General features: G+C 38.3%; 2 protein-coding genes across 2 annotated transcripts in view; both read left to right on the plus strand.

Moving 5' to 3' along the window:
* Positions 1-22,207, plus strand: part of SEL1L (SEL1L adaptor subunit of ERAD E3 ubiquitin ligase) — a 71,427-nt gene that overhangs the window by 33,490 nt on the left and 15,730 nt on the right. Inside the window, exons 4-14 of the mRNA XM_033187224.1 lie at positions 1,873-2,040; positions 3,785-3,890; positions 5,212-5,374; positions 9,718-9,771; positions 9,862-9,921; positions 10,877-10,958; positions 11,319-11,473; positions 14,359-14,415; positions 18,000-18,068; positions 20,116-20,193; positions 21,265-21,327. Coding sequence (XP_033043115.1) covers positions 1,873-2,040; positions 3,785-3,890; positions 5,212-5,374; positions 9,718-9,771; positions 9,862-9,921; positions 10,877-10,958; positions 11,319-11,473; positions 14,359-14,415; positions 18,000-18,068; positions 20,116-20,193; positions 21,265-21,327 — 1,055 coding nt within the window. The remainder of the gene's footprint in view (positions 1-1,872; positions 2,041-3,784; positions 3,891-5,211; positions 5,375-9,717; positions 9,772-9,861; positions 9,922-10,876; positions 10,959-11,318; positions 11,474-14,358; positions 14,416-17,999; positions 18,069-20,115; positions 20,194-21,264; positions 21,328-22,207) is intronic.
* Positions 7,068-9,162, plus strand: LOC117069506 (non-histone chromosomal protein HMG-14-like). The gene is made up of 2 exons (XM_033187808.1): positions 7,068-7,072; positions 7,865-9,162. The coding sequence occupies exons 1-2, from the start codon at positions 7,068-7,070 to the stop codon at positions 8,361-8,363; spliced, it is 504 nt and encodes a 167-aa protein (XP_033043699.1). The 3' UTR covers positions 8,364-9,162.

The raw sequence follows: 22,207 nt of genomic DNA on the forward strand, positions 1-22,207 counted from the left end.
AGCAGGGGTGCCCATAATAATAATAGTGGCTGTCATCTCTTGGACTCTTATTACCTAAAGTGATAGGCACCATAATGAATCCTTTACATGTATTATATCAGTCAGTCTTTGCAAACAACCCAATGCAATAAGGACTGTTATTCCTATTTGGAGATAAGGAAGTTATTGCTAAGTAATCTTAAGAGATTAAATAATTTGCTCCAAGCACACAGTTAGTAAGTGGTAGGATTTGCATCAAATGTTCTGACTCCAGAGCCTAGACCCTTCATCACCGAGCTCTGCTACCCAATTAAATTCTCCATGTAAAAGTGACCAGTGGAAGTTGACATGGGCTCATACCTACTGTGTATGGTTTTAGGCTTAGTCCTGGACCTCTGGTGTTCTCATATACGTCTCATGCAGCATTCTTATGCATACCTTTGAATTCAAGTATTATCTGTGTACTAGAGAATTTTTTTTTAATCTATGACTGAAACATGTCTAAAACATTTTCACTTGTGATTTTTTTGTTTTTGCTGTTGTTTTTTGTGGGTTTTTTGTTTGTTTGTTTGTTTGTTTGTTCAGTAGCCACCTTGAATGTAGCAGTACCTACCCGGTAACCTACTCCTCCTTTAGAATTCTATATCTTAGTAAGGGCAACCATGTATGTACCCCTAAAGCATCTGGGTGTCTTCCTTGACTCAACTTTCCTCTTATCCACACATCTAGAAAGTAGTACCATACCTACCTCCTTAGCATCACTTGAGTGCATCCACATCTTCCATTCCATTCCCCTCTCTGGGCTACCAATGCCTCTCAGACTACTGTTACAACCTTTAAACTGGTCACCTTACATCCAGCCTTACTTTTTACATACTTTCCACTCTTTTAATAAAATGTGAGCATGTCACTCCTATGCAAAACTTTTCAGTGAGTTTCCATTGTTCTCAGGATAAAAGTTCGAACTTCTTATTAAGACTTGTAAGGTTTTCCCCAGTCTGGCTTCCTCATGCTGCTTTAGCCTCTTGTCCACTTTGCCACTCATTGATTCTTGTCACCTTAGCACCTGTTAGAGTACTCCTACCCACCACACCCCCAAGCCTTTCATTCACTGCTATTCCTGCACGCCCTTGAGGTTCCATTGAAACCTCAGTTCCTGAGAGGGGAGGCTTTCCTTTCCATAGCATCCATCACACATTTGCTTAATATCTCTCTTCCTGGCTAGGCAGTAAGTTGTGTGTAGCAAAGACCTCTGATCCACCTCATTTCTAGCACCTGGCATAATTTCCAACACCTAAGAGATACTCAGAAATAATTTATAGAATAAATTACAGATGCAGTCTCTACTCTTTACAAGCTCAAAGTCCAATGAGAACCAGAGTATGGTAAAGAAGTAACTTCCATACATGTGATAAGTACTCTAATAAAATGCCACAGGATTGCAGAGGAGTGTGTGAGTGGTTAATTTGCCTTGGGGGGAGCATTTTCCCTATATAACTCTGTATTACTGAAGAAATTGACTTCTGGCATTCAGAAACAAGGATAGCTTTGCTGAGCAGTAGAATTGATTCACTTGCATTTTGCCTTATTTTTTGTGCTTACTTTTTGGGCAGGAGTTTTACAGTAGAATTTTAATATTCTAAGGTTATATGTCAGGAACTTCAGAAAGTCTAACCTAGACACAGATGCTAAGTAGTCAGCTAGCCATGCTCACTAAATTAACTAAACCAAGTCCTCCCTAATCAAAATCATTGCTAGCCCTTTTATGTTCCCGGTTACAAATCAGGCATCATGAATCTTTGCTCAAATTCTAACAGCCAAAATTGATGGCATTGAATCGATGAATACCAGAGGTGTTGTTCATGTTGAGATTCTTATTTCTTGTCGTTCCAGCTTTGACCGCCATTGAAGGCACAGCACATGGGGAGCCCTGCCACTTCCCTTTTCTTTTCCTAGATAAGGAATATGATGAATGTACATCAGATGGGAGGGAAGATGGCAGACTGTGGTGTGCCACAACCTATGACTACAAAGCAGATGAAAAGTGGGGCTTTTGTGAAAGTAAGTATTGCTCAGTAGGAGGCAGATCTGCATTGCTTTATGTCTAGGGCAATGTTTTTAAGGCCTTTTTCTAGTCATCCTTTTCCACATTGGTCAGAAATGGCCAGCATTGCTGATGTCGTTATTGCCTTAAAGAGTGGTCTTAAGAGTGGGAAGCATATGGTGTATTTAGTTTCAGGCTGTGTCATTCAAGTCACACTCACTTTTTTTTTAGAGATGATTTTCCATTGGTATACACAGGTTGTTTTGTTAAACCCATCAGGCTGGTAAATTAACATAAAACTTTTGGGGGGACAGTAAAGGAAACTGGGCCATTATGGAGAAGGTTAATAATGATTAGAAGAAAAATAAATAACTTTTAAAAAATACTTAGAGTGAAATATGCTATGCCAGGGTAACATTTGACAAATACAGTATATTTAACCATCTTTAGTGTAAATGTCATTATAAAGATGCTGACCTCTAAGGAAAGCTATATTCAGGAAAAACTTTCTGACTATGAAAAAACAACAGAAAATCTTGAACATAACCCATTAAATACCAATTTTTTTTAAAAAATGGCTGTTACAGAATATTTGGGCAATCCTAAAAGAGCACATCAAAGACAGTCCATCTTTAGATGTAGGCCAGTGTGACTGGGTACTCCAGTTAATGCACCAGAATTTTTTTATATTATAAGAAGAATTTGCTTCTGTTTCTATAAATACTGGTTCTAATGAAATATGTTTCTTTTGATGAGTTCTTACAGTAGCAAAATAACTTGAAAAATCTTTAACAGTTCAGTGATTTTCAGTGTTATATGAGTTTGAAAAATTGGTGAACTTGAACATTAAATCAGTTTCTATATTTAATAAAAATCAATTTTTTACTAATTTGTATTATATAGTTAATCAAATATTTTATCCTCGTAAAGATATACAGTATTTCCAATAGAGCTAAAGTGTCCTTTGGCTATAACAGCATTTTTCTGACTACTGTGTTCTAATGTCCGGACCTTATTTTAGCTGACCTTGGCATATTAGTCCATTCTCACACTGCTATAAGGAAATAGCTGAGACTGGGAAGTTTATTAAGAAAGGAGGCTTAATTGGCTCACGGTTCTGCAAGCTGTACAGGAAGCATGATGCTGGCATCTGCTTGGCTTCTGGGGAGGCCTTGGGAAACTTCCATGTGAGATGCAGCCGTCTCATATGGTGGGAGCCGGAGCGAGAGAGATGGTGAGGAGCAAGGTGCCACATACTTTTAAAAGACCAGATCTCGTGAGAACTTACTATCACAAGAACAGCACCAAGGGGATGGTGCTGAACCATTCATGAGAAACCATCCCTATGATTAAGTCACCTCTCACCAGGCCCCACGTCCAACACTGGGGATTACAATTTGGTGTGAGATTTGGTGGGGACACTGATCCAAACCGTATCACATATAATCTGAAATTTTAGTTGAATTATATTTTTAGAAGTTAGCATTTCTAACAGAAAAGTACCCTCTAAAAGTAGCTTGGTATTGGTATTTCTATAAGAAAATGATTTCAATGAATTATATATATATTTTTTTTTTTTTTTAAGTTTTATCTTGTGTCATGTAAAGGCCACACATAAGTGTTTTTAGAATCATATTTGAGAATAGTGAAAGATCATTCATTACGTTTGTATGACTGCCCAAAAGAAAGAATAAATACTTATGGTTGATAATTGGTGTAGAATTAAAATCCATTTAAATGCATCTGACATTTTGTTTTTAGCTGAAGAAGAGGCTGCTAAGAGACGGCAGATGCAGGAAGCAGAAATGATGTATCAAACTGGAATGAAAATCCTTAATGGAAGCAATAAGAAAAGCCAAAAAAGAGAGTAGGTAGCACTGCTAAGTCCACTTTTCCCCCAAGACAGGCCATTACTGAGACAAATAGCAACTACATTCTTTAAAAAATGGACTACCAGAGACACAGAAGATTTTTTTAAGTTCCATTACAAGAAAACGTAATATGACTTGCGGGCATTAGTAGCATTGCTTTTACCACACTTTAGTTTGTTGAGGTAGAATTGTTACACATACTGATTACAGTAACAGTGAGTAAAATGGCAATGATTGACTCAAGTTGTAGTAGTTTCTAAGAACCAAGAATGCATATACTATTTAGAATTCAAAATGACATAAAACAAAAAGAATTGTTGTCAAGTACGTGTTTTTGGTTTTGCTTTGTAATTTTTGACTGGAATTCAGGAATTTATGCTTGGAAAAAAAACAGAACAAGTGATTATCTCGTAACATCTTATGTCCTTTTTAATTTCAGCTGACATTTTTACAGTCTGCAAAGATTTAAAAAGAAAATTGCAACAGTTATTTTTAGATCATGTACTGGACACCATCATATTGTAATCTCTTACTGCAAATCTGGTTAACTGTTTTTAATAGAAGTTTTTAGAATTACTGTTAGTATAATTAGACTATTTCAAGATATTAGGATAACAGGGAGAACTGGTACCTTATATGAAAAATAAAATAGCCAGCCAATCTGGGCAACATAGTGCAACCCTGTCTCTTAAAAAAAATTAAAAATTAGCCAGGCATGATGGTGCACACTGTGGTCCCACTACTTGGGAGGCTGAGGTGGGAGGATCACTTGATCTTGGAAGATAGAGAGGCTGCAGTGTGCTGTGATTGCCTGGGCAACAGAGGAAGACCATGTCTCAAAAAAAATTTTTTTTAATAAAAAAGCAGGATTTTTTTTACATATATAAGTAACATGACCAAATAGAAATAAGATTATCGGGGGGTGGCTAGGCATGGTGGCTCGTGCCTGTAATCCCAGCACTTTGGGAGGCTGAGGTGGCCAGGAGTTTGAAACTAGCCTGACCAACATGGTGAAACCTCATCTCTACTAAAAATACAAAATTAGACAGGTGCAGTGGCACACACCTATAATCCCAGCTACTGAGGAGGCTGAGGCAGGAGAATTGCTTGAACCCAGGAAGTGGAGGTTGCAGTGAACCGAGATTATGCCATTGCACTCCAGCCGAGCAACAAGGGTGAAACTCCATATCTCAAAAGATTATCAAAGGGGTTTTGTAACATAAGGAAATTATTTATGCTGCATTTTAGTAGATCAAAAAAACTTAATGGCAGTTTCAGAACATTACTAATTTGGTTTTTAATTGTTTACATTTAAAGAGCTTATCGGTATCTTCAAAAGGCAGCAGGCATGAACCATACCAAAGCCCTGGAGAGAGTGTCATACGCTCTTTTATTTGGTGATTACTTGCCACAGAATATCCAGGCAGCTAGAGAGATGTTTGAGAAGCTGACTGAGGAAGGCTCTCCCAAGGGACAGACTGTAAGTACATTCTCAGTGAAGAATCTCTCTGCATGTAGCACTTGTTCATTTTAAAAGCAATTTACTCTCTTATATCCTGACTTCTTTTAAAAAGTCAGACTGGAAGATAAAGTATCTTTAAATACTAATTTTGTGGCTAACCATTTTATGAGTCTTCTTGGATAGTCTTTTTCCTTAGTCTGGGAACATTTGTGGTCAGTGAAGACATTTTTGCAGTTGTGCCTTGCCACAATTACATTTGTAGTTTTCCAAATTAGATCTGTAGAGAATGAAATATGAAGCTAATTATTTTTTATCTGAAATTTCTCACCATTGCTTTTTTCTAAAGTTCAGATGTTGCAGCTCATGTTAATCTTGGGTTTTTTTAAAAAAAAGTATTTTATTACAGAAGCAGTACATGTCCATTGCAGGAAACTAGAAATACAAACTAACAAAACTAAGAAGTACGCATCACATATGTACCACCCAAATATGAGTAATAATATATTAGTGCATGCATATCCTTCTATAATAGATCTTTCTCTTTGTGTATATATACACATGATATTTTTATTAAAATGAGATATCACTGTCTATTGTTCTAGAACTTCACCTTTTCATCCCAGCACATTTTAAGTCACATAATATCCACACTATGTTCATATGATGTTGAACCCAGAAATTTTCTTTATACCTGTTTTGTCCAAACCAGTATTCAATCCAGGACTCAACCTTACATTTTGTTGTTATCCAGTATACCCCAGTGTCTTTTTTGTCTATATTAGAGATAGGGCCAGTTTTTCTGCAGAATATCCTACTTCCGTTTGTTTTTTCATGGTGGCTTTTAGTTTGTTTCTTCATCACCTGTATTTCCTGTCAATAGGATGTCACAGCTAAAAGCTGATGAACACAAGTAAGATATTTTTGGCCAGACTACATTACAAGAGATGTTCTGTATTCTACATTGTATCATATCAGTTGATAACATATCTGGTTGTTTCCCCATTAATAATGCTAAGATTGACACCTGGATTTAGGGGACCATCATATTTATTTAAAATTCCTTCAATAATTCGGGTTTATTCAAGCTGTGAGACTTGCTTAACGATTAATGAAATATCTAATCAAGAGGAAAGTCTGTTTTCAAACTATATGACCAATAACAGGAGTCATAGCAATTGTTTTCTTAGAACTGAATACCTAACAATTCTGCAGCTCTCTCCTCAGTATTTTATTATAAACAGATAATATATCTTAATGGTTCCCCTTTGTTTTCAAAGCTTTTTCCCTTCTTTGCTTGATAATTCAAGCAAAATTCAAAAAAAAATAGTTTAAAAAAAAACATTCATTTATATATGTTTATATAAAAACATATATATTCTTTATTTTTAGAGGCGTTCTGCTCTGAAGAACGGTTTTACTTTATAAGGCATCAGTTCCCTCTAATATTAGAACCTTACAAAGCCACAGCACTTGATATGTTGCAAAGCACTCTCTCCATGAAAACTCATTCTAGCTGATGCAACAGACAAAACCCGAAAATCACAATGGCTTAACTGCAACTGTCTGAAATAACAGAGAGTTGTTTCTTGCTCATGCTAGATTTGATGTAGCTCTCCTGTTGGCATCACTCTTTTCTGAATAGTGACTCCTGGTCATGGGCTGTTTCTGTTATGTAGCTACACTGATTGCTACACGGGGCTTCCACGCCACAATGAAGTGAGAAAAGAGAGCCTCAGGATTCATTAGGATGTTTTCAGGCTTACATCCCTGAAAGCCATATTCCAGGCATGTGATTCTCCAGAGAGGCTGGGAAATGTAGAGGAGCTCATGATTTCAGTGAGCACTGCAGTCTCTGCCACACCTGCCTTTGTCACGTTAGCTTATACTTTCCAACAACAAGGACGATCCACAGAAGACAAAGGATTGAAAAGGTTGAACTTCACCAATGCATTGTTTGTTCCATTTTTTTGTTTTCACTTTTAGAAAATCATGTGTGCTCGAACATTGTAGAGCAGCCTTTCTCCCTTGACCCCTTCAACTTGACCCCTTGCTGCCTCTTTTTATGTCTGGGATAGTTTATCTGGGTAATTCATATCTTCTCTGTTTTCATAGTGTATTGCTCTCTGCATATATAGAGAAATATGCTGATGTACCGATAATGGGAGTTGTCTTCATAATGGTTGTTCATAAAGTCATGTTTACATGTATTCAGCTTTGTCTTTCTAGTTAATATTAAATTGTTTTCAAGCTAAACGTTTGTTGTTTAAACTTAACATTTGGCTGTGCGCGGTGGCTCACGCCTGTAATCCCAGTACTTTGGGAGGCCAAGGCGGGCGGATCACAAGGTCAAGAGTTCAAGACCAGCCTGGCCAACATGGTGAAACCCTGTCTCTACTAAAAATACAAAAAAAAATCAGCTGGGCATGGTGGCAGCACCTGTAGTCCCACCTACTCGGGAGGCTGAGGCAGGAGAATTGCTTAAACCCGGAGTCAGAGGCTGCAGTGAGCTGAGATTGCGCCACTGCACTCCAGCTTAGGCGACAGAGCAAGACTTTGTCTCGAAAAAAATAATAAAAATAAAGTTACATTTGATCCGGTTCTCCCACCGCCCCCACTGTGGGTCTCAGAAGCTTGTGCTGCGAGAGGAGTGGTAGTGGCCAGGCAGCCCAGTTTCGCAAAGGCTCTCCACGCACCGCGGCCCGCAGGCACCAAGAGGAAGGTCAGCTCCGTCGAAGGGGCCGCCAAGGAAGAGCCCAAGAGGAGATTGGCGCGGTTGTCAGCTAAACCTCCTGCAAAAGTGGAAGCGAAACCGAAAAAGGCAGCAGCGAAGGATAAATCTTCAGACAAACAAGTGCAAACAGAAGGGAAAAGGGGAGCAAAGGGAAAACAGGCCGAAGTGGCTAACCAAGAAACTGAAGAAGATTTACCTGCAGAAAGCGGGGAAACGAAAACTGAGGAGAGTCCAGCCTCTGATGAAGCAGGAGAGAAAGAAGCCAAGTCTGATTAATATGTATACCATGTCTTACCAGTGGTCCCTGTCTCCCTTCTTGTACAATTCAGAAGAATATTTTTATCAACTATTTTGTAAATGCAAGTTTTTTAGTAGCTGTAGAAACATTTTTAAGAAGGAGGGAATCCCACCTCATCCCATTTTTTAAGTGTAAATGCTTTTTTTTAAGAGGTGAAATCATTTGCTGGTTGGTTATTTTTTGGTACAACCAGAAAATAGTGTGGGATATTGAATTATGGGAGGCTTTGACTGTCTCGGGTGTCAGCTTAACATTCCATACATGGGGGGTTAGTTTTTATATCCTATAATACAAAGCATATTAAATGGCAATATGGAGTCAGTCCTGCATTTAATGTCTTGAACATTTTAAATTACTTCCATTCTCATGTTGTTTTTTCGTAGAATTGTTTCCTAAAGAAAACCACTCCTTGATCGTGGCGCTCCCTGTCAGAGTTGTGTGCACTCTGTAACATGTTTGGTTGTGGTAGTCCTGTTTTCCTAATAACTTTGTTACTGTGCTGTGAAAGATTACAAATTTGAATATGTAGTGTACATGCTATTCAGTTGTGAACTGGTGGGCCATATGTAACAGCTGAGCAACATGTGAAGATACTGGTACTTGATAGCCTCTTAAGGAAAATTTGCTTCTGAATTTTAAGCTGGAAAGTCACTGGAATAACTTTAAAAAATAATTACAATACATGGCTTTTTAGAATTTCGTTACATATGTTAAGAATTATGTACAAATTGAAATGTCTGTACTGATCTTCAACCAATAAAATCTCAATTATGAAAAAAAAAAAAAAAAGTTACATTTAATTGTGGCCGGGTACAGTGGCTCACGCCTGTAATTTCAGCAGTTTGGGAGGCTGAGGCGCGTGGATCACTTGAGGTCAATAGTTCGAGACCAGCCTGGCCAACATAGTAAAAGCTTGTCTTTACCAAAAAATACAAAAACGAGCCGGGCATGGTGGCATACGCCTCTACATAGTCCCAGCTACTCGGGAGGCTGAGGTGGGAGAACCACTTGAACCCAGTAGGCAGAGGTTGCAGTGAGCCAAGATCACGCCACTGCATTCCAGCCTGGATGACAGAGTGAGACCCTGTCTCAAAAAAAAAAAGAAAGGCCACAAATAAATAAAATTTTGTTTAATGTTACATTTAATTTAATTGTGTAATGTGTAAAATCCTGAATGCTTTTCCAAGACTCTTTAATCCACGTTTGTACATACTTGAATTCAAATCTTTTAGCATTTAAAGATTCTTGTATTTTTTAGTAGTATATAAAACTGTGTCTGTCTTGGATAAACCTTCACCAACTCAAGATTTCTTACTTTATCGTTTATTTCAGGCTCTTGGCTTTCTCTATGCCTCTGGACTGGGTGTTAATTCAAGTCAGGCAAAGGTAATACTATTAAAACTTTATTGCATATTACAGTTTGAATTGAATAAATGTGTGCCTGTGTTCAGTTAAACATTTTTTATTCTTTCACAGGCTCTTGTATATTATACATTTGGAGCTCTTGGGGGCAATCTAATAGCCCACATGGTTTTGGTAAGTAGACTTTAGTAGAAGGCTAATAACATTAATATCAGAAGAATTTGTGGTTTATAGCAGCCACAACTTTTTCAGCTTTCATGATTGAGATTTGCTTGTATTAATACCAGCTACTCAGTTGAACTTCCTTCAAATTCTTGTTAATGGATATAACACATGGAATCTACATGTAAATGAAAATTGGTGGCGTCCACAATTTTTCTTTAAAATGATTAGTTTGGCTGATTGCCCCTAAAAAGAGCGATCTGATAAATATCTCTTTTTAAATTTTCTCTGAGTTGGAATTGTCAGAATCATTTTTTAGATTATCATAATTTTTAAAAATTTTCTTTAGTTTTTCAAAATTTTATAAATAGTGGCTACAGAAAAAGAACATGAAATATTATACATTATTTTGCAACAGTGCCCTAAAGATTGTTAAAGTTCATGAAGTTATTTGTGCAGAATGACTCCAGAGAGCTCTACTTTCTGTGTTTTACTCTTCATGATTAGCTATCTTCCCATTTATTCTGGTCATTTATTGCTAGTGGCACTTTGCCTTCTTCCAATAGTCTCATTTTCCCTATTTTGCTGTTACTTTTTCTTTGCTACTTTGGAAGATTAACTCATTTTTGATAAAATTGTGTCTTAAGATTAAAACTGGTTCTAAACGAAAGCGCTTATAATTTTTCTCTTACGAGTAAAATGCACACACTTCAAAAATAAAGTTTGTAACATCTATTTTGATTGCTCTAGGAACTACAATATTTATTTCTTTGTTCTTAGCTATGGCCTTCTTGTTGAAGTTGCTGAATAAATTACCTCAAAACCTAAAACTTAGCATAAATAAGGTGTTAGTGTACTTGGATCAAATGACAGCAAAATTCTGTGTATGCTTAGCTTTATTTGTTCCACGAAGAATGCCACTGAAGTACATAAAACTGCTGCCGCCTCACGTGAAGTTGTTTTACAGGGTTACAGATACTGGGCTGGCATCGGCGTCCTCCAGAGTTGTGAATCTGCACTGACTCACTATCGTCTTGTTGCCAATCATGGTATCTATGTTTTCCCTTTTACCTTTCAGGGAAAAAAAATAAATGAAATTAACTTTAACCATTTCTGTTTTTATTGTTCTATTTGAAGTGTTATAAATGGCTGTTTTATGTAGACTCATCTTTAAACTAGTTAAGGTTCAGAAGTACTTTCTTTTATATAATTTTTTTGCTTTAGGTTCTATTTATGTTGTGAAAAAAGTTCAATTTATTAATAGATTACTGATTTGCGATCTGTATAGACTACCGTAAAAACAGATTCCTTTAACATTGTGTTTGTCAGCGTTTGGCAGCTAGAATTGTACTTCTCTCTGGAACAGTTCTGATTTTCCTCAGCCTTATTATTTTATCCCTCTATTTCAGTTGCTAGTGATATCTCGCTAACAGGAGGCTCAGTAGTACAGAGAATACGGCTGCCTGATGAAGTGGAAAATCCAGGAATGAACAGTGGAATGCTAGAAGAAGATTTGATTCAGTATTACCAGTTCCTAGCTGAAAAAGGTGATGTGCAAGCACAGGTACGTGTTTAAACATCTCACCAAATATCTTTACTGCATTGTGTATTTTAATCTGTGGGGGACAGGAGCAAGCACTTATATCTGTAAGTTACCTTTTCATTGCCCTGAGCAATTATGAACTACATATTAGAATCACCTGAGCCCCTTAAAAAAAAAATACCAAGAGTCTCACACTCTTAGGATATTCCATTTCGGTTAGTGTGAGATGGGACCTAGGCACTGGTTCCTGAAACTGTCCAGGTGACTCTCCCATGTACTGCCACTGAACAATCACTGCTTGAACAGAGCAGCATTAACACCGACGATGAAGGCTCTTACTAGAGTCACCAATGATGAAAACTGTCACTTTCTGTAAACAAGAAGTCCCTGGAATATTTGCAATATCAGATGCTCTTCAGAGCTATTTACCATTCATGTTTCTTCTGCTCATCTTAAATCATATAATTTCCTCAAGGTCAAGAACAGAAGTAAGCTCGTTTAATGGAAATTGTATCATGTCCATCAAAGTACCATGTGTGCACAAACGCGTTTTGTGGCTTCTTTTGATATTAAAATAAAAAGAACTTTAACATTTACATTTTTTTCCACTAAGTTTGCAATTATTTCTAATTTAGGACATGTACAGATGAGCATTAGATACTTATAAAGAACAGTTGGTTTTAAGACTAGCAGTGGAATCTTAAGAAAAAAAAAACATAGTGAAAGGTAGATCTAAATGTTAGCTAATGAAATTATAATAAACTTGTTCAACATCTTATTTTTACATTAATGTAAAATTTAATTTACTTAAAATTTTCTGTTTTACTTGCTTTCTGTGTATCTTTTCATGTTTACTTTTCTCTCCTTTCTTGCCCTTTTTTGGTTCGAGCGCTTTTTCCTGTTCATCTCTTCCCCTCTGCTAGCATGATGGCTACTCTTATAGTGGTTATCTAGCAATCACAACATGCATCCTTGACTTACCAAAGTCTGGTACAATGAGCACTTTTACCATTTCCAGGACAGCACAGAGATCTCAGAGTATTCTGTGTGTGTTTGATTTTATATCTTTTGGTACCATGAGATACTGTTGTTTTGTACAGTCCATATTAATTTACATTTATTTTCAAATTTACCTTTTCATTGCTTTTTATTATTTTTTTTTTTTTTATTTTTTGAGACAGATCCTTGCTCTGTTGCCCAGTGCCACTATCTCGGCTCACTACAACCTCTGCCTCCTGGGTTCAAGCGATTCTGGTGCCTTAACCTCCCCAAATAGCTGGGAATGCAGGCATGCACCACCACACCCAGCTAATTTTTGTATTCTTAGTAGAGATGGGGTTTCACCATGTTGGCTAGGCTGATCTTGAACTCCTGGCCTAAGTGATCCTGCCCACCTCGGCCTCCCAAAATGCTGGGATTACAGGCATGAGCCACCACACTGGGCCAGCTCTTTCTTACTGTGTCTCCCAGCTTCTAGTAATTTTCCTTCTTTCTGAAAAGCACCCATTTGTGTATTTCCTTTAGAGCAGGTTCACTGGGGACAAATTCAGTTTTATGTGCAAATGCTTTATTTCGCCTCCACTTTAGAAGGATACTTTGTGTTTTTGTTTTTTGTTTTGTTTGTGTTTTTGAGATGAAGTCTTGCTCTGTCACCCAGAATGGAGTGTAGTGGCACTATCTCGGCTTACCATAACCTCTTGCTTCCCAGATTCAAGCAATTCTCCTGCCTCAGCCTCCCAAGTATTTGGGATTACAGACGTCCACCACCATGCCCAGCTAATTTTTGTATTTTTAGTAGAGATGGGGTTTCACCATGTTAGCCAGGCTGGTCTTGAACTCCTGGCCTAAGTGATCCTGCCCACCTCAGCCTCCCAGAGTGCTGGGATTATAGGCATGAGCCACCACACCTGGCCAGCTCTTATTTCTTACTGTATCTCCCAGCTTCTAGTAAGTTTCCTTCTTTCTGAAGAGCACCCATTTGTATTTCCTTTAGAGCAGATTCACTGGGGACAAATTCAGTTTTAATTTACGTGAAAATGCCTTGATTTCACCTCCACTTTAGCAGGACACTTTGTGTTTTTGGTTTTTGTTTTGTTTGTTCATTTGTTTGTTTTTTGAGACGAAGTCTTACTCTGTCGCCCAGGATGGAGTGCAGTGGCATGATCTTGGCTCACCTTAACCTCTGCCTCCCAGGTTCAAGCAATTCTCCTGCCTCAGCCTCCCAAGTATTTGGGATTACAGACATCCACCACCACGCCCAGCTAATTTTTGCATTTTTAGTAAAGACGGGGTTTCACCATGTTAGCCAGGCTGGTCTTGAACTCCTGACCTTAAGAGAGTCCACCCGCCTTGGCCTCCCAAAGTGCTGGGATTACAGGCATGAGCCATTGTGCCTAGCCTGTTTTTTATTTGAGAAAACGTCTCTCTCTGTCACCCAGGCGGGAGTGCAGTGGCACAACACAGCTCACTGCAGCCTCAACCTCTCCAGGCTCAGGTGATCCTCCCACCTCAGGCTTTCAAGTGGCGGGGACTACAGGCGTATGCTACCACGTCAGGCTACTTTTTCTATTTTTTTGTAGAGACAGGATTTTGCGATGATGCCCAGGTTGTTCTTGAACTCCTGGGCTCAAGTGATTCACCCTTGACCTCCCAAAGTGTCAGGGTTACAGGTGTGACCCACAGCACCTGGCCGCAAATGGTACTTTGCAATTACAAGTATACGTTTTTCCTTTTCAAAATTTTTAGGTTAAATTAGAATAGCATTTTCAGGAGTTAAGACTAAATCTTTTAGTTTTTTGAGTCCTGAACAGAAACCATTTTATGACCAAATCATTTCTTGTTGGTTTTATTTTAATTGTGTGCCAGATGCTACCACTTACTTTTGCCTTGTTTGTGATCATTTTCAGGTTGGTCTGGGACAACTGCATCTGCACGGAGGACGTGGAGTAGAACAGAATCATCAGGTAACTACCCTGTTCCTAGGGCTTTTACACCTCAGTTATAGCAGGAAATGATGTTCTCAATATATTTCTTGCTGAGTCAATGCCAGTATCAAACTTGTGTCATTTAAACACCCATCACAAATGAGCTTTCAAGATGTAACCAACCCCTAAGAAAGCTGGAAAATACAAATACTAGTGCCTACTATGTGCCATTCACTGCTAGGCATTCAGGATGCAATATTGGACAAAACAGTTTTGGTCTTTCCCCTTCTGGAGCTTTAACTTTAATAGGAGCATTAGATATTTTTTAAATGATCACACCAAATATAAATTGTGGTTATTCTTACAAAGGAAATTCAAAAGATACAATAATTGGTTAATGGATAGGAAGTACCACTTGGCAGGGAAGACTTCCATAAAGAGAAGTAGAGAACATTGTAGTTGACACTGGAGATAAGGTCCTTCCAGGCCAAAAAGAACAGTATGTGCATAGGCCCAGAGACAAGAAGGAATATGGCTAGTCTGCCCATACTACAGGAATATGGCTGGTCTGCCCATAGTACATGAAACAGAACTAAGATAAGCAATGCCTGATCACATCAGCATATCCCTGCAGCACTTCAGGGAGCTACGAAGATCAGCATGTTCAGATTTGAAAACAGCTTTGGCTGCAGTATAGAAAATGAATTAGAAGACCCCAAGAATAAAATGAGGCAGATCAGGGAGGGGAATATTCCAGAAGTTCAGGTGACAGAGAATGTGGCTTGGACTAGAACTATGGTAATGGAAGATAGTAGTGGATTCAAGATGTATTTGGTGGTAAATGTAACAGGACTCAGTGATGGATAGGGTATGAGTGAGGGGGGCTGATACCTTAAGCAACCAATAAGATGGCATTGCCATTTGCTTAAATTGAGCTGCTGGAGGAGAAACAAGTTGAGGTCAGGGAGAGAAGATTTTAGGGATATGTTCAGGAATTGGACAGGGTGTTCAGAGGTAGTTGAATGGACTAGATTGAAGCTGAAAATATAAATTTAGGAGTTGCCATCATCTTGATGGTGTGCGAAGCTATGGGAGTAGATGAGTTGGCTTAAAGAATGCAAAGTGAGAATGGAGTCCAAAACTAAGCCCTGAAGAACTTTAATGTTCAGAAGTCAACTGATAGAAAAATAACCAGCAAAGGAGACTTAGGTGGTACGGGTAGAGTTAGGATGGAAACCAGGAGAGTGTGACATCTTGTAAGCCAAGCTAAGAGTCTGTCAAGAAGGAAGCCATGATGGACTCTGCCAAATGTTGCAGAGAAAGGTGGAGTAAGGTGAGCTGAAATTTAGATTGGCAATATGAAGGTCATCGGTGGCCTTGACAAGCTGTCTTTTTGATGTAGTGTACGGAAGCCAATTAAGACTAGATGACAGAGTGAATTGAAGTGCATGTCACTATTTATTTGAGAAGCTTGGCTGTGAAGGCAAGTAGGTAACAGAACAGTCATCATTGGAGAGAAATTGGGGGTCTAAAGGAGATACATATCTTGTATGTTTTGGTTTGAGTTTTGTTTTTTATTTTATTTATTTATTTATTTTAAGACAGGGTCTCGCTTTGTCACCCAAGCTGGAGTGCAGTGGCACAGTCTTGGCTCACTGCAACCTCCACCTCCTGGGTTCAAGTGATTGTCGCACCTCAGCCTCCCGAGTAGCTGGAAATACAGGTGCATGCCATCATGTCAGGCTAATTTTTGTATTTTTAGTAGAGACGGGGTTTCACCGTGTTGGCCAGGCTGGTCTCGAACTCCTGACCTCAAGTGATTCACCTGCCTTGGCCTCCCAAAGTGCAGGGTTTACAGGTGAGAGCCACCACACCCTACTGAGTTTTATTTTTTGATAATGAGATTATAGAATGTGTTTGAGGGGGAACTGGTTCCAAAAGAGGGAGAAGTTAAGTCAGCAAGGAAAAGAAGAGGAATAACCAATGGTACAAGGTCCTTAAAAAAATGGGCGGCGATACAGTTGAGAGTGGTGATAATGAATTTCTGTGATGCTAGTGTGTTTACTTAAGTGATTTTTAAGTAGGGTCAAGAATTTTTCTCTAAACAGTACAAGAGGAAATTGTATTCCTTTAGAGAACAATGAAAATATGCTCCATGTCTTGGAAAGACTTCTTAGATTTTCCTTTCTCCCAGGTTATCAGTAGAGAAATAGACCAAAGAAGTCAAGCTTCTCTTAAATGTCTTTTAAGCAGACTGATGTTCATTTTGCCTAAAAATAACAGGAGCCTTCTTGGACCTTAAGTTTAGGTGACATAAGAAATTTCTACCTAGGTAGTACCATTCAGGACATAGGCATGGGCAAGGACTTCATGTCTAAAACACCAAAAGCAACGGCAGCAAAAGCCAAAATTGACAAATGGGATCTAAACTAAAGAGCTTTTGCACAGCTAAAGAAACTACCATCAGAGTGAACAGGCAACCTACAGAATGGGAGAAAATTTTTGCAACCTACTCATCTGACAAAGGGCTAATATCCAGAATCTACAAAGAACTCAAACAAATATACAAGAAAAAAACAAACAACCCCATCAAAAAGTGGGGAAAGGATATGAACAGACATTTCTCAAAAGAAGACATCCATACAGCCAACAGACACATGAAAAAATGCTCGTCATCACTCGCCATCAGAGAAATGCAAATCAAAACCACAATGAGATACCATCTCACACCAGTTAGAATGGCAATCATTAAGAAGTCAGGAAACAACAGGTGTTGGAGAGGATGTGGAGAAATAGGAACACTTTTACACTGTTGGTGGGATTGTAAACTAGTTCAACCATTATGGAAAACAGTATGGCAATTCCTCAAGGATCTAGAACTAAATGTACCATATGACCCAGCCATCCCACTACTGGGTATATACCCAAAGGATTATAAATTACTCTACTACAAAGACACATGCACACGTATGTTTATTGCGGCACTATTCACAATAGCAAAGACTTGGAATCAACCCAAATGTCCATCTGTGACAGACTGGATTAAGAAAATGTGGCACATATACACCATGGAATACTATGCAGCCATAAAAAAGGATGAGTTTGCATCCTTTGTAGGGACATGGATGCAGCTGGAAACCATCATTCTTAGCAAACTATCACAAGAAGAGCAAACCAAACACCGCATGTTCTCACTCATAGGTGGGAACTGAACAATGAGATCACTTGGACTCGGGAAGGGGAACATCACACACTGGGGCCTATCATGGGGAGGGGGGAGGAGGGAGGGATTGTATTGGGGAGTTATACATGATATAAACGTTATGCACATGTACCCTAGAACTTAAAGTATAATAAAAAATAAAAATAAAAAAATAAAAAAATTTCTTTGTATGTATAATTATGCAGTGACTTAATGATAAATGGTACAGTTATTTGGTAAAATAAAACTTCTAGATGTTCCGATTTCTCTTTCAAAATATTCGTGACTGGGTATTCTTATTTTTAAAGCACTGTAATATATAACAAGATTTTTTAAATGTTCCTGAAATAATAATTTTGGCTGAAAGTCAAAAGCAGATTCTGTTAAAAACTAATTATTTTGATAAATTCTTTTCTCACAGAGAGCATTTGATTACTTCAATTTAGCAGCAAATGCTGGCAATTCACATGCCATGGCCTTTTTGGGAAAGGTACTGTACATCCTGTGAATGTTTTATGTAATAGCAAGAGGTGTTTGCATAATTAGCATGTATTATGTTCAGGATCTACAATTTACCAAAAATAAATTGGAAATAAAATTTCTAGTGCATGACTATTATATCTTAAAGTGCTGCTCTGAGGCATTTTCTTAGGCAACTTAAATATGACATAGTGTTTGTGACTGGGCGCGGTGGCTCACGCCTGTAATCTCAGCACTTTGGGAGGCCGAGGTGGGTGGATCACGAGGTCAGGAGATCGAGACCATCCTGGCTAACACGGTGAAACCCTGTCTCTACTCAAAATACAAAAAATTAGCCAGGCATGGTGGCGGGTGCCTGTAGTCCCAGCTACTCGGGAGGCTAAGGCAGGAGAATGGCGTGAACCCAGGAGGTGGAGCTTGCAGTGAGCCGAGACCGCACCACTGCACTCCAGCCTGAGTAACAGAGTGAGACTCCATCTCAAAAAAAAAAAAAAAAAAAACATACTGTTTGCTCATCAGTATGTTAATTCTCCATTGAAATTAACTCTCACTGAGCTGCTACTTTTTGTGTATTGTATGCAATAATGAGGAACGTATTCTTGATGCTGTGCAGTTTTTTGCTAAGACTCTCACAGTTGCCTGTTTCCTTCCATACTGAATAGAGGAAATTAGAGTTTGTTGAAATTTATCTGCAGAGCTTTTAATTGTCTTAAATGTGGTAGCCATGACCCACCTCTTCTCATTGTAGCTATGTTCTCAATCAAGGGAACAGAACATTTAAGTGTAGAAACTTTATAAATAAATTACATATGTCATGGAAGAATCTCAAAACTTTTTCATTATTTTGAAACATACTATAAATCAATGGGTATTTTCACTTCTAAGTGAATCCTGAAGTAAGGAAGTTTAGATGGAATATATCACAAAGGTTTTTACAACAGGGAAATTTCATCATGATTTGCCTCATGATCATACTAGTAATTGGGGTGTGGTAACTACATTTAAATATTCCAGCTGTTCCATAGCATGGAACTTGGTATTTCCCATCTGTTTTTGTTAAGCATTTAAGAACCTTTCATTCCTCTTTTGGTTCTTGCTCTCAATTACTGTCACTGTCTTTAAAAACTATTTTTTAAATGTATTGTTTCTTTAACATGTATGTGAATAAAGGCGGTCTTGACCATTCTGTTTTTCTTTCTCTTGGCCCTTTATCATTCTCCGTACCTGATACTCTTAATTGTTTAGTGTTTAAACCCTTTTCAGATAAACCTTTTAGTTACTTCGTTTCCTGAACTTAAGACCCACTTGTGATCTTATCCTGGGGAAAGTAGTGGTAGAGGAGAAAGAAGAATGAATGCTGCAAGCAGCTCCCCCTTTCCTTGTTGAATCACTGATCTGATCCTAAGCACCTTACTAACCATTTGACTGCCCTGGAATAGAGTGAGAAAAATGATTTATGCTGGACTTAAAGATTTTTTCTGAGACTAATATGTGAGCTGATTTTATGTATTCATGTTTACAAATAAGGCATAAATTTGAGATGGCATCAAAATATATAATTATTAAAATGTTTGCTTTTAAGGGTTTACTTTTCATTCTTTTTTTTTTTTTTTTTTTTTTTTTGAGATGAGGTCATGTTTTGTGGCCCAGTCTGGAGGGCAGTGGCAAGCTCTCAGTTCTCTGCAGCCGCAGCGTCCTGGCCTCAAGCGATTCTGCTGCCTCAGCCTCCCGAGTAGCTGGGATTACAAGCGCGTGCCACCACGCCTGGCTAGTTTTTGTATTTTTAGTAGAGACGGGGTTTTGCCATATGCCAGGCTGGTCTTGAACTCCTGACCTCAGGTGATCTGCCCACCTTGGCCTCCCAAAGTGCTGGGATTACAGGCATGAGCCACTGTACCCAGCCTTTGATTTTAATTCTAAAATATCCTGTGGGGAATTCTAAATTTTTTGGAAAGATTTCATGAGATCTAACAAAACCCAAAGGGAGATAAGAAAGGAGAAAAATGTAATTGGAGAAAGGGTTACAGCTCTTACTGAAATTGGGATCTGTTTTCCAGATGTATTCGGAAGGAAGTGACATTGTACCTCAGAGTAATGAGACAGCTCTCCACTACTTTAAGAAAGCTGCTGACATGGTAAGGCTTTGTCTCAGTGTACTGAAATGTGTACCATATTACTAATATTTTAAAAATAAATTTGTTATATCAAAGGGTTAATCATAGCCAACTCATGCTATACATTATTGAAACTGCTTATTAAGTATGATTCATGTGAATGTATTAATTAGACAAAGCCCTCTTGATAAAAATCAATTTTCTTAGGGACCATATTGTTGATTTTTAATTGTTAAGTTTCACTGAGAAGTTTCCTAATCAGGGAAATACTGATTTTTAGTAATGGAACTTGAAGTTATATAATCTACCCTATTGATACTGCAACATGAAATTGAAAAGCTTACATAATAGGGTACTTTTGATAATCATAGTACATAATTTAGGCTTTCTTTGGCTCAGAAAACTGCATATGAATACCTAAAACTTTGTATGTCTTCAGTATGTACACTTACCTCTCTGTCAACTATTATACATGTTACTGTAGTTCCAGATATCACTTGAATGCTTTCTGAAGGAATGCTGTGACAGTCTTTTTAAAGATGTCTTCTGTCCCTCTAAGTTTAGGCAAATTCTAGGTTTTTTTTCTTTCTAGTCCCAAAACAGTGATTCTCTTTGCTCTATGACACTCCAATAATCCTAAGTATTTATTTTTGTCACCTGATAGCAGCATTGCTATTATTACATGATTATGTTCTTATTACAAGATGTTCCATCATACCTTCCCTCTTTATTGGGGTGGGATGTTACCAATGAAAAACTGCAAAAATGTGACCTGCTTTTCATTTTGATGAAATACATTAGTCATGCTTTATGTCATAAATTCATGGTAAGGATGGTCATAAAGTAAGTCACCAAAATTGAATTCGAAATGAATTTACTCTCTACTCTTTTTCAGCAAATTACTCAAAGCCCCCAAATGTCTAAAAGTCAATATTATGTTCAGTCTGATGAGAAGAAATTTTGTTTTGAACTGAAAAGTACTAAGACATGATTTTGAATATGCTTATAAATGATTTATTTTGCAATTATTTATTCTTGCCTATTTTTGAATGAATTCTTTTCACTCTTTTGTCTGATTTCTGTGGTTTGCAGGGCAACCCAGTTGGACAGAGTGGGCTCGGAATGGCCTACCTCTATGGGAGAGGAGTTCAAGTTGTAAGTGTTCAGTCTGACATTCTGACTTTAATAATCAGTCGGCTGGAGAGGTAGGGACGTGTTCCTTAATTACCTTCCAGTCAGCCCAGGTGGGGCTGTTCCATTGTAAGCAAAGCTGAACCTCTTCCTGTTGTCTGAGTTTGTCTCACTACCAACCCACACCCGACAGACACCCTCTCAACTCTCTTAGAACAGCTCTGCGTCTGGCACTTTCTCCCAAAGGTGTGGAGCTGTTTCTTGTTCTTCCATCTCTGCTCTCTACCTGACCTGCTCTAACCATTTCTCAGGACTTTATCTCCTTGCCTACTTTTTCACTCAAGCCTAACAAAATGCGTGACTGCCTTCCATTTAGGAGGAGGAAAGCTTTCTGTTCTGCCCTTTACCCCTTCTAGCTACCACCTCTCTTCTCCCAGCCCTTCACTCAGAGTCAAACTAAGCTGCTGCCATTCACTCTTGAGTTCTTAGCAATCGAACTTCTGCTTCATGGAACTGTACTCTCTGTACAGATCACCAGTAACCTCCTTAATGTCAGTCCAATTGACATTTTTTGGTTCTACCTCACTTGACCTCTCCCTTCCCTGGTGTTCTGTCTATGTCTGGGTTTCCTTGGCCATTGCATCTCATCCTTTGGTGCAGCCTCCTCGTATTGGATGTCCCTGGGTTCATATTGCTGTTTCCTTCTCTATATGATCTTTCCAAGTAATATGTCCCTTTGATTTGAGGCTGAAACTAAGAGCTAGGTTTAAGAGCTAGGTTTTTAATATCTATAGGTATTCTCTAACACAAAAGACAGTAATGTGTTCTCATTTTGAGGCCTTGTAGTCATTCTAGGACACTAAAATTCAGTAGTAACCTTTATTTTAACTTTTCTCTTTGGATA

The sequence above is a fragment of the Trachypithecus francoisi genome, unplaced genomic scaffold (genome assembly GCF_009764315.1).
Source record: "Trachypithecus francoisi isolate TF-2019V2 unplaced genomic scaffold, Tfra_2.0 Lachesis_group3, whole genome shotgun sequence".
NCBI classification, from domain to species: Eukaryota; Metazoa; Chordata; class Mammalia; order Primates; family Cercopithecidae; genus Trachypithecus; species Trachypithecus francoisi.